The 13,216-nt window shown below is 37.1% G+C and overlaps 1 protein-coding gene across 9 annotated transcripts in view; it reads left to right on the plus strand.

The window, feature by feature from the left end:
• Positions 1–13,216, plus strand: part of LOC128621280 (caskin-2) — a 106,478-nt gene that overhangs the window by 85,144 nt on the left and 8,118 nt on the right. For 5 of the 9 annotated variants that reach the window (XM_053646990.1, XM_053646981.1, XM_053646962.1 and 2 more), the window contains 10 exons: positions 1,552–1,646; positions 3,050–3,167; positions 7,030–7,203; positions 7,446–7,523; positions 10,483–10,610; positions 11,441–11,507; positions 11,632–11,726; positions 11,841–11,954; positions 12,103–12,204; positions 12,822–12,960. In XM_053646990.1, coding sequence (XP_053502965.1) covers positions 1,552–1,646; positions 3,050–3,167; positions 7,030–7,203; positions 7,446–7,523; positions 10,483–10,610; positions 11,441–11,507; positions 11,632–11,726; positions 11,841–11,954; positions 12,103–12,204; positions 12,822–12,960 — 1,110 coding nt within the window. The remainder of the gene's footprint in view (positions 1–1,551; positions 1,647–3,049; positions 3,168–7,029; positions 7,204–7,445; positions 7,524–10,482; positions 10,611–11,440; positions 11,508–11,631; positions 11,727–11,840; positions 11,955–12,102; positions 12,205–12,821; positions 12,961–13,216) is intronic. The other 4 variants (XM_053646947.1, XM_053646955.1, XM_053646971.1 and 1 more) reach the window with 4 other exon arrangements.

The raw sequence follows: 13,216 nt of genomic DNA on the forward strand, positions 1-13,216 counted from the left end.
TTCCCCACAGGTTGACTTTGTCAAAGTAGAGCTGTTCAAGAATCAGTAGAAACGGATGCAACACCTGGCTAATACCTTCTGGGATAGATGGCGGAGTGAGTACCTCAGTATTCTGCAAGGCCACAGGAAATGGCAGCTTAGAAGGCCCAACCTTAAGGAAGGCGACATTGTCCTGATGAAAGAAATTCGTACGAGGAGGAATGACTGGCTGATGGGAATCATCATGAAGACATTCCCCAGCAAGGACGGAATGGTCAGAAAAGTGGAGGTGAAGGTTGTCATGCAAGGTTGTCATGCAAGGTTGTCATTCGTTTCTGAACGAAGTATTATTTTATTTTTTTACGTTTCTAAGATGTTTTTCATTTGTAATTTAGCATGTAAACTGTATCGGATAGCTAGCTAGCTAATACTAGTTATTTGTAGCTACTTCAATATTCACCTTACACTGATCTGTTTTATGTGTAGTTTTTGTTGTTATTTTACTGCACTTAGGTAGTGTTGTGAGAATGTATACTTACCCGAGTACACATTTGTGATTTGTATTTGCAGTGTCAAACTTTTTAATCCAAGTAAAGCCTGTAAAGATACACCCGGTCTCTTGGAGAATCATTTGGATGAGTGTTTAGGTGACTGGATAGTTGGATAGGAGTTACATTCACCGAGGCCAGTACAATATGCAACCAAATAGTACGTTTTAGTCTTAAATAAATGAAAGTATATATGTTCCTGTACTTTTGCTCATCTAAAAATTGGGTGGTCTGCTACCGACGAAGCCATGTTCTAAGTTGTTTAACACATCTATGTGTAAATATCATGAAATGAAATCGATATCATCTCGTTTTCATCTTTTCATGTCAAATCAAAATGTCTTCAGTGTATAGCAAAAAATAAAAATAAAAAATAGAATTGGCCTTACCACTCCAGTACTTTCTGAGGGGACTGTAGCTTTACTGATTTGTCAGTTTCTCAGATAGCAGAAACTCACAAAATGACACTGTATATAGTGAAATTTAATTAATAATCAAAATAAATGTAAAGTCATTGAATAGAAAATAATTTAATGAATAAATAGCAGATAGATTAATTTGATGAAATATTGAAATGACCATTCCATTTTTACTGCACAAGCACATAGTGCCCTATAACCACAAATAGACATCACTAATTGTGCTTTTACAGTCAGTGACAAAGCAGATTCCAGCAAAATAACCAAGCAGAAATATTTTTCTAAGGGTGTCTAAAGAAAAATTTCCTTGTGTAGATATTGGTAATTATTAAGAATTATTTAAATTTGTCATAAAAGAAACCGCTCTTAGTCTTATCTTCAGATCACTTTTGCATGTTGTATTCAGTCCTGTAACTATAAGCAGTCACTGTAATCAGCATCAGTCCCTGTTGCTGCAATAATACAATATAGAAATATCTCAACTAAAAAGGCGAATGTAGTTTTTTTTTTTTGCTGTAGTTAATAGGTTCACCCAAAAACGTATAATTAATTACGTGACACGAACTTAAGATGACAGAGGTCTGTATGTGTGTCCGTGTTCTCAGATGCCACAGGAATTCTTCAGGTGAGAGCTTTGAAGGACTATTGGAATCTTCATGACCCTACCGCCCTCAACATTCGCGCTGGTGACGTCATTATGGTGCGAAATATTATCAGTGCTCTTTGTGTATGCATTCATGTTTATTTTGCCCCGTAACTCTGATATTCTTACATCTGTACTACTGATCTTATTAAGTGATGACAAATGTGTAGTAGGAATGAAACAACACTGTTCATATTTGTGCATGTGCATGCGAACACAAGTCTGTGTTAGTATTTTACCACTCGAACAGTGTGGCACGAAATAGTACAGTAACAAATCTGCAGTACTTTTCCATTATTATTATTATTAACTTTGCCATTATTTTGATGGCCAAGTAGCTTGTAACTAAATGTTAATTCTGAATTTGGTTACCTTTATTGAACATAAACATGTGGATGGAGCTAAGAAAAAATAGTGTAAACAGTTAATTTTGGTAATTCACAGAATCATTACAATTCGTTGTTTGATAGAGACAAGTGTCATTAAAAAAAAACACACACAGCTAGCTAGCTTTTTATATCACTTTTCTACTGGCAACACAGCAGCTTTCAAGGTTATCATTGTGATGGAGAAAAGACACAAAAAGTTGACAGGGATATAGACACAGTCCCCTCCATAAGTATTGGAACAGGAAGGCCAATTCTTTTAGTTTTTGATATACACTGAAAACCATTGGGTTTGAGATCAAAAGGTTAATATGCTACAATGGATTCGAATTTCAGTTTTAATTTCCTGATATTTACATCTAGATGTGTTAAACAACTTGGAACATTTTTAGACAGCTTTTGTTTGATCCCACCCATTTTTCAAGTTATCAAAAATATTGGAACATGTGACTGACAGGTGTTTCTTGTTGCCCAGGTGTACCCTGTTAGATTGATTGTTTAATAACACTGAATGTGTATTTCTGTGTATTACTGCCACAACATTGGGCATAGCCAGTAAACAATTTGCAATGAAAAAGAAAGAAACCACTGGTGTACGTACAACCAGACATCAAACAAGTCGGCCAAGGCAAAAAACGACAGTTGATGACAAACATTGTGAGCGCCGTGAAGAGAAACCCCCAGTTTATCTAGAAAGGGCTCACTGTAACACATATAGATGTAATTCTGTTCTATCATCTCATTTTCATCTTTTGATCTCAAACACAAATTTCTACAGTGTATACAAAAATAAATCTATGGCCTTGCTATTCCTATACTTTTGGAGGAAACTGTAGTTTTGGATTCAGATTAGTAAGCAGAGTAGTAATTTGGATAAGTACTGTGCTGTATCACACTGTCTGGTGGAAAAGTACTGTAATCATGAATGACTAGCGTGACTTCGTTTGAGAAATAGTTTCTCTCTTTGGAAACGTGTATGCATGTTTCATTAGATGTATTGAAGTGTTTGCTTGTCATGAAAATTAATAATGAAGTTGACTGGTTTTCTCTCTCCCTTTGCATGGTTATTTCCAGGTGCTAGAGCAACACATGGATGGTCGCTGGAAGGGCCACATCCACGACAGCCAGAGAGGCATAGACCGCGTGGGCTACTTCCCACCCTCCATAGTGGAAGTCATCAGTCGTCATTATGGTACATCCTACAGTGTCCCATTCCATCAAACTAATATAAACTTGGTGTAGTTACAGCTGGATTTGGTACCACCATATGGGATATGGGAACTTATGTTGATTGGAGAGTTCCAATCAAGCTAATGTTGCAGAGGTCCTTTCATAAGAGTATTGTCTCTCTCTTTCTGTCTTTCAAACACATGTACACACATGCAGAGTTTAATAACAGATTAAAGAGAGGACTAAAATGTCTGCTGGCACACAACAAATGGGTAATTTTACGCAGCAGAGTATGGAATGTTACAGTTAGGACTACCAGTGTTGTCATATTATCACTTCTGCTAGGATGGCCAGTAAGGAATGCCTAACAAATATCACAGCATTCTTTGAAAAAACATTTTATAAAACAGCTGCCTAATTATGCTGTATTTATGAAATGTGGGAAAATTACGCAGGACATTTACCGTTACTCAGATTTGAACATTTTACACAGTTACACATTTACACATTTGCCATTTACACACTTATTATAACAGCATGTAATAACCTGCTGCTCAGAGAACATAGTGGACCCAGGGTGTGAATGCATGGGAGCACTGTTGTCAGACAGTAATGTCAAACTTTTTTCTTTTTTTTTAACAAATAAGCTTGCATGCCAGCTTATGCTCAGCATTTGTTTTGCTCTGCTCATGACCACATACACATCCTTGATGAGAGAGAGAATCAGAGAGAGATCACATAAATATACATATGGAAATAATACATAGAAAAACAGAGCTCAAGTGTCACGTTAGACATTAACCCCTTTTGCTAAATCCCCCCAACTCCTAGTTTTGTACATTATTAGTTTTTCTCCAGGGTCTGGGGTTCGATTCCCAAAGGGGCCATATGTGTGTGTGGAGTTTGCATGTTCTCCCCGTGCTGCGGGGGTTTCCTCCCCCAGTCCAAAGACATGCATGGTAGGCTGATTGGTGTGTCCAAAGTGTCCGTAGTGTATGAATGGGTGTGTGAGTGTGTATGTAAGTGTGCCCTGTGATGGATTGGCACCCTGTCCAGGGTGTACCCCGCCTTGTGCCCGATGCTCCCTGGGATTGGCTCCAGGTTCCCCCGCGACCCTGAAGAAGGAGTAAGCGGTAGAAAATGGATGGATGGTTGGAGAACTGAAGCAGGCACTGCAATTTATGAGTTCTAATTCTAATAATCTAAAATATAAAATTGAAATCCTATTTTAAAACTATATGTGCACTTGGGGTGGATTTTGTGGTAGGGGCCACTTGGGCTTGAACCACTGATGACATGAATATACAACTGCTCTGTCCAAAAAAAAATTCAAATTAGTGGAACACAAACAGTAGCTTCTGTAATATCATGGGGACATGGGATTAGCAGACAATTTATGATATAATAGAAACTACTAGAAATAATATAAACTACTCAGCCAATCTCATACATTAATCGTATATATATTTCTGTATCAGTATCAATTATTAGGGGGCCAAGCACAGAAGGTGCGTAGGCATCCTATTGTTATTCTACCTTATTATTTTTGGGGTCAGATTTTCGACTAATTTGGAAGTACGTTTATGGTCATAATTTTTTTTTACTGTGTGTCCAAAATTTAAATGCAAGTTCAATGCACCCTGTGACGTCAAATTCGATATAATTAGATTTTCTGCCAGATTTTGTTAAAAGCTGTTTTTTCGCTATTCCTCCTACAACTTTTGTCCAATCATTGCCAAATTTGGCAGACGTCATCAGAGTAAGCCATTTAAAAATTATGAAAGGAATTTTGAATACTCCAAATGGTTTGGAGTTTAAGTAAAATATACCGGGGTTCTATAATTTGGCAAATCATACAAAAAACTTTGCTTTTCCAAACCTTAATGTGCCAACAAATCTGACATCGAAGCTGCCAAACTGCACATGAGGCTGCATCTGAGCAAACTGACACATCTTGGTAGGCATTCTCTGTCTAAACTAGTGGGGGGAAAGGCCCAGACTGATGAGGAAAAAAAACATAAATACCTTTTTTAAATTGAGAGAAAAAAAAAATAGGTCAGAGAAGTAGCAATCATGACCGAAGGTCAAAATAACAAGAGACCATAATTCACGGCAGTAGTGGCCACGTAACATGACCAATCATTACCTACAGTATTTTGAACAATTATAACCGAGTTCTTCATTGCATATCCGTGGTGCCCGCTTGCTTCACAAGAAATAAGAGCCTCATTCTAGCTGAAATGGATAAGAAGTGACCACCTGATGGACATGTAAAATGACCAACCACAGTTTGTTACATGATGTATGGGGCGAGTAAATGATAATACCATAATAAATTAACACTTGAGTTTATTCTCTGATACAGAAAATATTACTGCTGCTTTGTCATTAATAGACAGCACAACACAATGTTTACATTTACTTGGAAATAAATAATAATAATAATTCAATAAGTTTATCAGTGCATGCTGAGAGATTTATTTTATGTTCTGAATACAACAGTTTGATTGTATATCTCAACATCTCATTTAAGGGAGCAGAAAGAGAAAAAATTCTTATCTTAACTTATTTATTATTATTTCCATGATGGTTAATTAAGTAATCAGTGGTTAAAAAAAAAGTAATAATAATAAATAAATAATAAATCTTACACCTTTATACAAGGTGTCCGGATTCTTAAAATGTCTTAAATTCCTTAATGTAAAGATAAGGCCTTTATTAGCATTAAAGTATCTTAAATTCAAGTTTCAAAGGTCTTAAAATGCCACCAGACCAACACCGCAAAGAAGATTTAGATTTTTATATATTGTTTTTCTTTTTCACTCATGGAAAAAATGGTAATGCAAAAACGATACTTGCTGTGATCTTCCATATACCTCTATACAAGGTTACCCTGCTATAGTTTACTTAGACCCAGAAATGGATGTATATGCATGAACACAATCCACTATAGCTGATGTATCATGTAGCATGATTGAAGTGACTTGCCAGTCTTAAAGTGTTTTGGAACTGTCTTGAATATGGTATTAAAAAGTATTACATTTGAAGTGCTGATAACTGCAGATAACCTGCTTAAATGTAATCTTTGTAAACCAAAGATTTAAATACTTCACCCAATACTTTGATTATAATACAACGTCCAAGAGTTCAAGCACAAATTTTAGGAGGCATATAAGTAGCTTATTGATTGATAAGTAGCTTAATGTGCATGTTATAAATTCCTAATTGTTCTGCATTATTTTTAAATTCTGTTTAATTTCTTTTTGCACAATTATACACAGTTATTCATAAACTGATTCACAATCATGACATACAAAAAATATTGCCCATTTAAGTAGCGTCAATGTAGTTTTTGTTAGTAACTTATAGTGTAGCTAACTACCTTTTTTTTAAAGAGGAGCTTGACTGTATCTTAGCTACTTCAAACTATGAGTGAAGCTAGTTTCAAAACACTGCTTGAATCCCTTTCACTAAATTTATGGCTCTGCTTTGCTGAGATCGCTTACGCAACAATTATAGTGCATCTGTGAATATGTGGCTCACCATGCCTGGGTGCTTAGCCCTCTAAAATGCTGCTTGCAGCTTTAATTAGAGGCCAAGCACCACAGGTGCATATACACCTATTGTTCCTATTATTGTTATTGTTGTTATTATTATAATTATTATTATTATTATTATTATTATTATTATTATTATTATTGCACCTGTATAAATTGAACTGAACTGAACATTTGGTATTAGGGGGAATTTAGCTTTTAGTTCTCTCTCAGCCTGTTCCTGTTATCATGCATCTTATTAAAATATCCTTAATCTCCCATCGTTGTCTTGCACTAAACTAATGCTCGTGTGTGTGTATATCTGTCTATCTATCTGTCTGTCTGTAGGGGGCACACTATCTCACCACTGCTCTATGCCATGCCAGAGGCATCAGCTCTGCAGAGCTCCCCTTTCTTCCAGTCTGGGCATGAACACCTCTGCCACCCCTAAAACTGATGACTCATACATCCCTAATTCCCTTCTGGCACCGACCCATACAAACTGCCTGAGCACCAATCGAGGTACACACACACACACCGTCACACACCGTCACACCACAAACACAGATGTTATGCGATAGGGATACGGGACATGGCCAGAACTCAGTATTAAATATTCCTAGCCGGCATAGTCTGTGAAGGACCATCCATGGTGCTGTAGCACTCTTGGACTGAGTTAACCTCATCACCCCCACCACTCTTCTACCCCCCACCCACCCAGAGCCAGCAAGGTTGCTTGTCCATGCACTATTTATGTGTGCTAGGTGGCCCCCCCAGCAGCTGCTCCCAGCTCACTCTGCCTTTTCTTGAGGACATCTGGGTTCTGAGGAATTCCTGTGCAGGTAAGAATGCATGAAAACTCAATGGCTGAGTACACTCGATTGCCTGCTGAATGGTTGCACTTTAGACTAGTTCAGTTGGAATGGAGGACAACGCTGCCAAAGAGCAAACCATCTAACTTATATGGTTGCATCCACTGTAGGGGTAATCCTTACATTTCATGTTTGTGGTCACTTCCTGTTTGTGTGCTTTAGCCCCACTGCTCCTGTGTCACCATTGCCAAAAGGCCACGTTTCATGAGGGTTTTGATACCTATCAAAAAACATACCACTGCCATAAATTTCAGTGAGAATAATGTGTTGATGGACAGCACACACCTATGTTTGCCAAGGTGTAACTTCACTCCACCATATGTTATTCTGTGTTCATACAGTAAGTGAACTTTAAACATTCATGCAACATTTTGGAATCAATGGCGGACAATAAGTAGGTTGACGCACTGGAATACAGGCCAGGCTATGACGTGCACCCTACAAACCATCTCTGCCAAGTGTTTTTCTTACAAATGTGTGGCCAACTGAGAGTTATCTGTTGTCATTATTGTTAGCACAAATGCACTTAGCCATTAACAAACAATAGAACACCCATCCCGAAGGTTCCTTTAATCAGGCAAATTTAAAAACAGTGTTATCGAAATTCCACCAGCATGTACACTGTCCTACGAGAGGCTCAAACACACTGGATCATGTTTACACCAACATCAAGGATGCATACAAGGCTTTTACCTGCATACAACTGGTGCAGTCAGGTCATCTCTCCTTGTTTCTAACATCACCATACAGACCCATCAACAAACCAAACCAGCTATAAAAACAGTCAAAGTATGGCTGCAGGGATCAATCTTCCAACTCCTAGACTGCTTTGAATGCACAAATTGGTATGTAGTCACACTTCAGGCAGCCGATGACACCTGTGGACTTGAAAGAATAAACATCCATAGTCCGTTCAACAAATACAGCTGCACTGACAACGTCACCGTGGACAAACACGTCAAGATGTTTCCCAACCAGAAACCATAGATGAACAAGCAGGTTCAAAATCTGCATAAAACACGCAACAAAGCCTTTAGATCTGGTAATACTGGGACGTACAGTATCACTAGGTCCAACCTGAGAATAGGCATAAAGAATGCCAAAGCCACCTATAAACAACAAATTTAGGACCACTTCAAGAACACAGACACCTGGCAAATAAGGCATCCAATCCAGTGCCCAGAAAAGGGCATCCAAAACTTTAGGCATCCAAAACTTAAGTGCCCAGAAAATCATTGGAGCACAACTACCATCCCTGGAGGACATTTACAACTCTTTCTGTCTCAGGAAAGTAAGCAGCATCTGCAAGGACGACTCCACTCACCCCTTTCATCACCTGTTTGACCATCTAAATTAAACACATCTAAATTCAATGTACTCTGATTTAAAGAATGTCCATATTTTAAGCGATAAGCTGACTAAGCACTTAACTGCAGTGCTTATAGCTCTAAGTAATTGTCATTTTATCTATATAGCAATTGGTCTTCAATCAAGAGACAATTTTTTCATTGCATGGCAATAATTTGATTAATTTGTGTAATATGTATGTATTTATTATTGCTCGAAAAATGCATTCCATGTGCCAAATCTTGCCCTAATCATTTTGAGATTTCAGACAGTGTCACAGGATAATTTTGGCACTCAAACAAGCTAATCTTGGCAAGAAAATTACTTAAGTTGAAGGTCAAAATGGTGCATTACTGAGGCACACTTCTGTTTTTGGCAGACTCCCAAGAACAGCCCAAGCACACAACTGTCTGCAAGTTTGTAGTTTCTTCTGAAGTTTGAATTTGTAAAGGAAGTTATTAAAAGCAACAAAATTTCAAACAAACTTTCAAAGGTTTATGTGATATGAACAGTGTGATGCTACTGCTAATGCTGTCTGTAGCAGTAAACTGTGCTTTACTTATATTAATGCTTAAAGTATGCATGGTGTTTTTTTATTATTATCCATATGGCCTAAGGAAAGTGTTGTCTGTTATTAAATTGGTGCTGTTAATTAAAGCAGAAAATGCATGTGTCACATGCGTGAATGCATGTGTCAGACTGTTTGTTTAATATTAACAATTGGCCTCATTTATCAAGCTGGACAAGAACAGATTTATGCACCAGACTAAGAATACCATCAAGAATATTTTGTGAAAACCAGTAATTTTATATTCTTGGATTTAATTAAAGAAATGAACCAACAAAGACCCATACATTAAGACAAATGCATTGTATTATATAATTATAAAATAAATTATATAAATAAATGAATCATTCAAATATAACAAAAGAAATCTCACAGATATAAACAGAGGATGAACTGGTTTGTCTGCACAACCGTAAACAAATGCTTCACCTGACAGAATATTTAATGCCTCACTTGACAGAATATATAATAAGCTTTCGCTTATTATTGATACTATTATCTATTGTTAAGTATATTTTTTGGCATAGAAGTAAGTCAAAACAAATATTCTTCTGTAATTCCCACTTCTGCCTTTCAGCCTTTATCCTGATCGTTCATTTTGTGTTACCAGTTGTCTGTGCACTTGAACTTTTATAGAGTTTTGTGGACACAACTACATGCAAATAAGTTGTGTCGGGAATGAGCTTTGCACTTTTAGTGATCAATATGTGTATGTGAGTACAAAGAAAATCAGTGTTTCCGAAACTTTTGTAAATCCATCAGAAGATTTTTGTTCAGTTTGGTTTATGCAAACATTTACACTCAACTTTTGTAAAAGATTGATAAATGAGGCCCTATAAGTGTTTGAGTAATAGTAATGATTGAAGCTTGTGAATGGATTTGACATTGCCATTTGGTTGTGACCTACTGAGTTATTACAACAATGTTAATTGTATATTTTTGATGTTTCTTTTGTGTTTTTTTAATGCTATTTCTGCTTTTTTTATCTTTCACTCTCTGGGTTATAATCACCAGCAGGAGACAGGAACAGTGTGGGTAGCACTGGCAGTGTTGGAAGCACACGTAGTGCCGGTAGTGGACAAAGCACAGAAAACACCACCACCTCAAATGGCCAACACAGCACCAACGCTGAGACCAGCAAAGTAAGCATTATCTCTGAAGGTGTTAAGATGTTGGAGCTGATATTTTAGAGCTGTGTACCTTGGCTTCTCAGCATGCTATACTTATACCCCCATCTCTGACACAGATACATTAACATGTATCTTTATAGAAGTATATATTAGCCCTTAGGTCAGGGGTTCCCAAGCTAGGGGTCATGACCCCATGTGGGATTGCTTGATTTACAAATGGGGTTGTGACAGAAACTTGTATTATTCATTTGTTTTACAAATTAATATTAGAAATATCACTCAACTATGAAAACTGCTTATATATTCTGAAATATTCCTGGGAGGTGCAGTTTATGAGATGCCTACAGCAGAACATTTTAAAAAGAAACAGAGCTCATCAGTCTGTTTAACATTGTGTGCATGAAATCACTAAACTAATCCATTAGATTATTTGTTCTGATCTTTTCCCAGTTGAAAATTTATGTTTATAATGTATTTGTAATAATTTATATAATAATATAATACATTTACAATAATATTAACCTAAAGGTTTCTAATCAAAATTCTAAACTTAAAAGGGCATATTCTATGAGACTGATTATTTTGAGACTGATTAATTGATTTTAATGTGAAGCACCTATATTGCTATATTGTAGATACCTTGCATTTTTAGTTTCCCTGTATAAACAGACCTATTCCGCCTACATAACCAAAATAACCCAATTTTGATTTTAAAAAACAAACAACCTAAACTCTGTGTCATTCAGCAGGCTTTCCCCCAGCCATCATACATTATCTGTGTACATTATCATAGAATACTGGTATTAAAAGTCTTGACCTCTGTTAACCTTTTGTGAATTTAGCCACCTGTTCCCCTTGTTGGTGATTCAGCACAACTGGACCATCTCAAACAGCCAGACCACAGTGCAGGTACAAAAAAAGATATAATTCAAAATAAATTAATTATTCACTCCTTAATGTTAAAAAATAAATGGGAAAAAATGGATCACTACATTTTATTGAAGTAGTCAAATGTGTGTGTATTATTCTCTAGGCATTCATCAGAGGACAGTGCTTGCTGTGCCGAAAGCACCAGAGCAGAGTTTCTTTCAGCAGTTTGTGCGACCACAGCAGCTGCTTGAGGGCAGGGTAAGAACAACTCAACACAGTGATACATAACCTAAAAGCTTTTATAAATATGTAAAGAACCTTTACCTGTCAATCGTCACTGATCTTATTTTTTAAAAAAAATTTTTATATTAGCAGGATGCTGAAGCAATCTACCAGTGGCTGTCTGAGTTTCAGCTGGAGCAGTACACTTGTAACTTCCTCAACGCAGGCTATGATGTCCCCACTATCAGCCGAATGACTCCTGAGGTAGTATTCTCACCAGTTATAAAATTCATTCATGGTTCCTAGCACTACTTTTCAAATCACTATAGAATACGTGTTTATTCTCAGTATGGTTCTGTTTCTCTTATTCAGATGCCTCATTCATGTAGTTATTAATTTTCCTCTTTATCAGGATCTCACTGCTATTGGTGTTACAAAGCCAGGTCACCGGAAGAAAATCTCAATGGAGATTGGAAACCTAAGTATTCCAGAGTGGCTACCAGAATATACACCAGTGAGTCATGTAAAAACCTGCTTGCCAGTGCTTTGTCAGTGTTCCACGTCTCTGTTTGTTCCTGTTGCTGCAAATGTATGTCATCCATGCTAATTATTTTGCCTATTAAAATCTAATATGTGGTACAGCAGGCTGTGTGTATGTGTGTAAGGGGGTGGATGGATGGAAAGATGGTGGTGGTGGTCTGGGAAGACCCATTGGATGTGACTGGCTGAATTCTAGTGAACAGCCAAAAAAAAACATGAGCCAGTTTAACAAATTCAGCACTTAATGCACTGCCTTGCATTTCTTGTCTGTGAAAGATGGTTCAGGTATTGTCAATTACAACTAAATGTGTCGTGCTGTCATTAAATAATGACATAAGCCTAATCAATTCAGTTTGTAATCAAATACCAACTGTCAAAATCAACTTTCTGTGGTGTGACTGTGCCACAGTGGATTTGGAAAGGAATTTTCACACATTTGGGGGTAGCCAGATTTTAAAATGCTATAACATCAGTATAGTTATGCTGCTGAGCTACATATAGTGAAAAAAAATGTGTTCCCAGACTGCCACACATTTATGTATGTATGCACATCTATGTTCATGTGTATTTCCCCCCTTCTCTTTCTTATAGGTGGATCTTGGTGAATGGCTCAGTGCTATAGGCCTGCCTCAATACCATAAGAAGCTGCTAGAGAATGGCTATGACTCCATCAACATTGTACGAGACCTCACATGGGAGGACTTACAGGAGATTGGGATCACTAAGCTAGGTGAGTACATTATATTTCTGCCTGTGCAATACCCTGGCTCCATTTGTCCAGTTTTGACTTTCACTGCATTATTAGGAAAGTTAGCCATCACTGCTTTAATACCATGCTGGTCACATCTTAGTAAGCTAATGTGATTTTGAAAAGGGCAAAAGTGGTGACTAGAGTTCATGCTTGAGTGAGGCTTGAGTTCATGCTTTCTGAATTATCACTCATGTGTTTGTATATATTACTGTTTTAGTTATACAATGAGAAACCC

This window comes from Ictalurus furcatus, chromosome 2 (assembly GCF_023375685.1).
Source record: "Ictalurus furcatus strain D&B chromosome 2, Billie_1.0, whole genome shotgun sequence".
Taxonomy (NCBI): domain Eukaryota; kingdom Metazoa; phylum Chordata; class Actinopteri; order Siluriformes; family Ictaluridae; genus Ictalurus; species Ictalurus furcatus.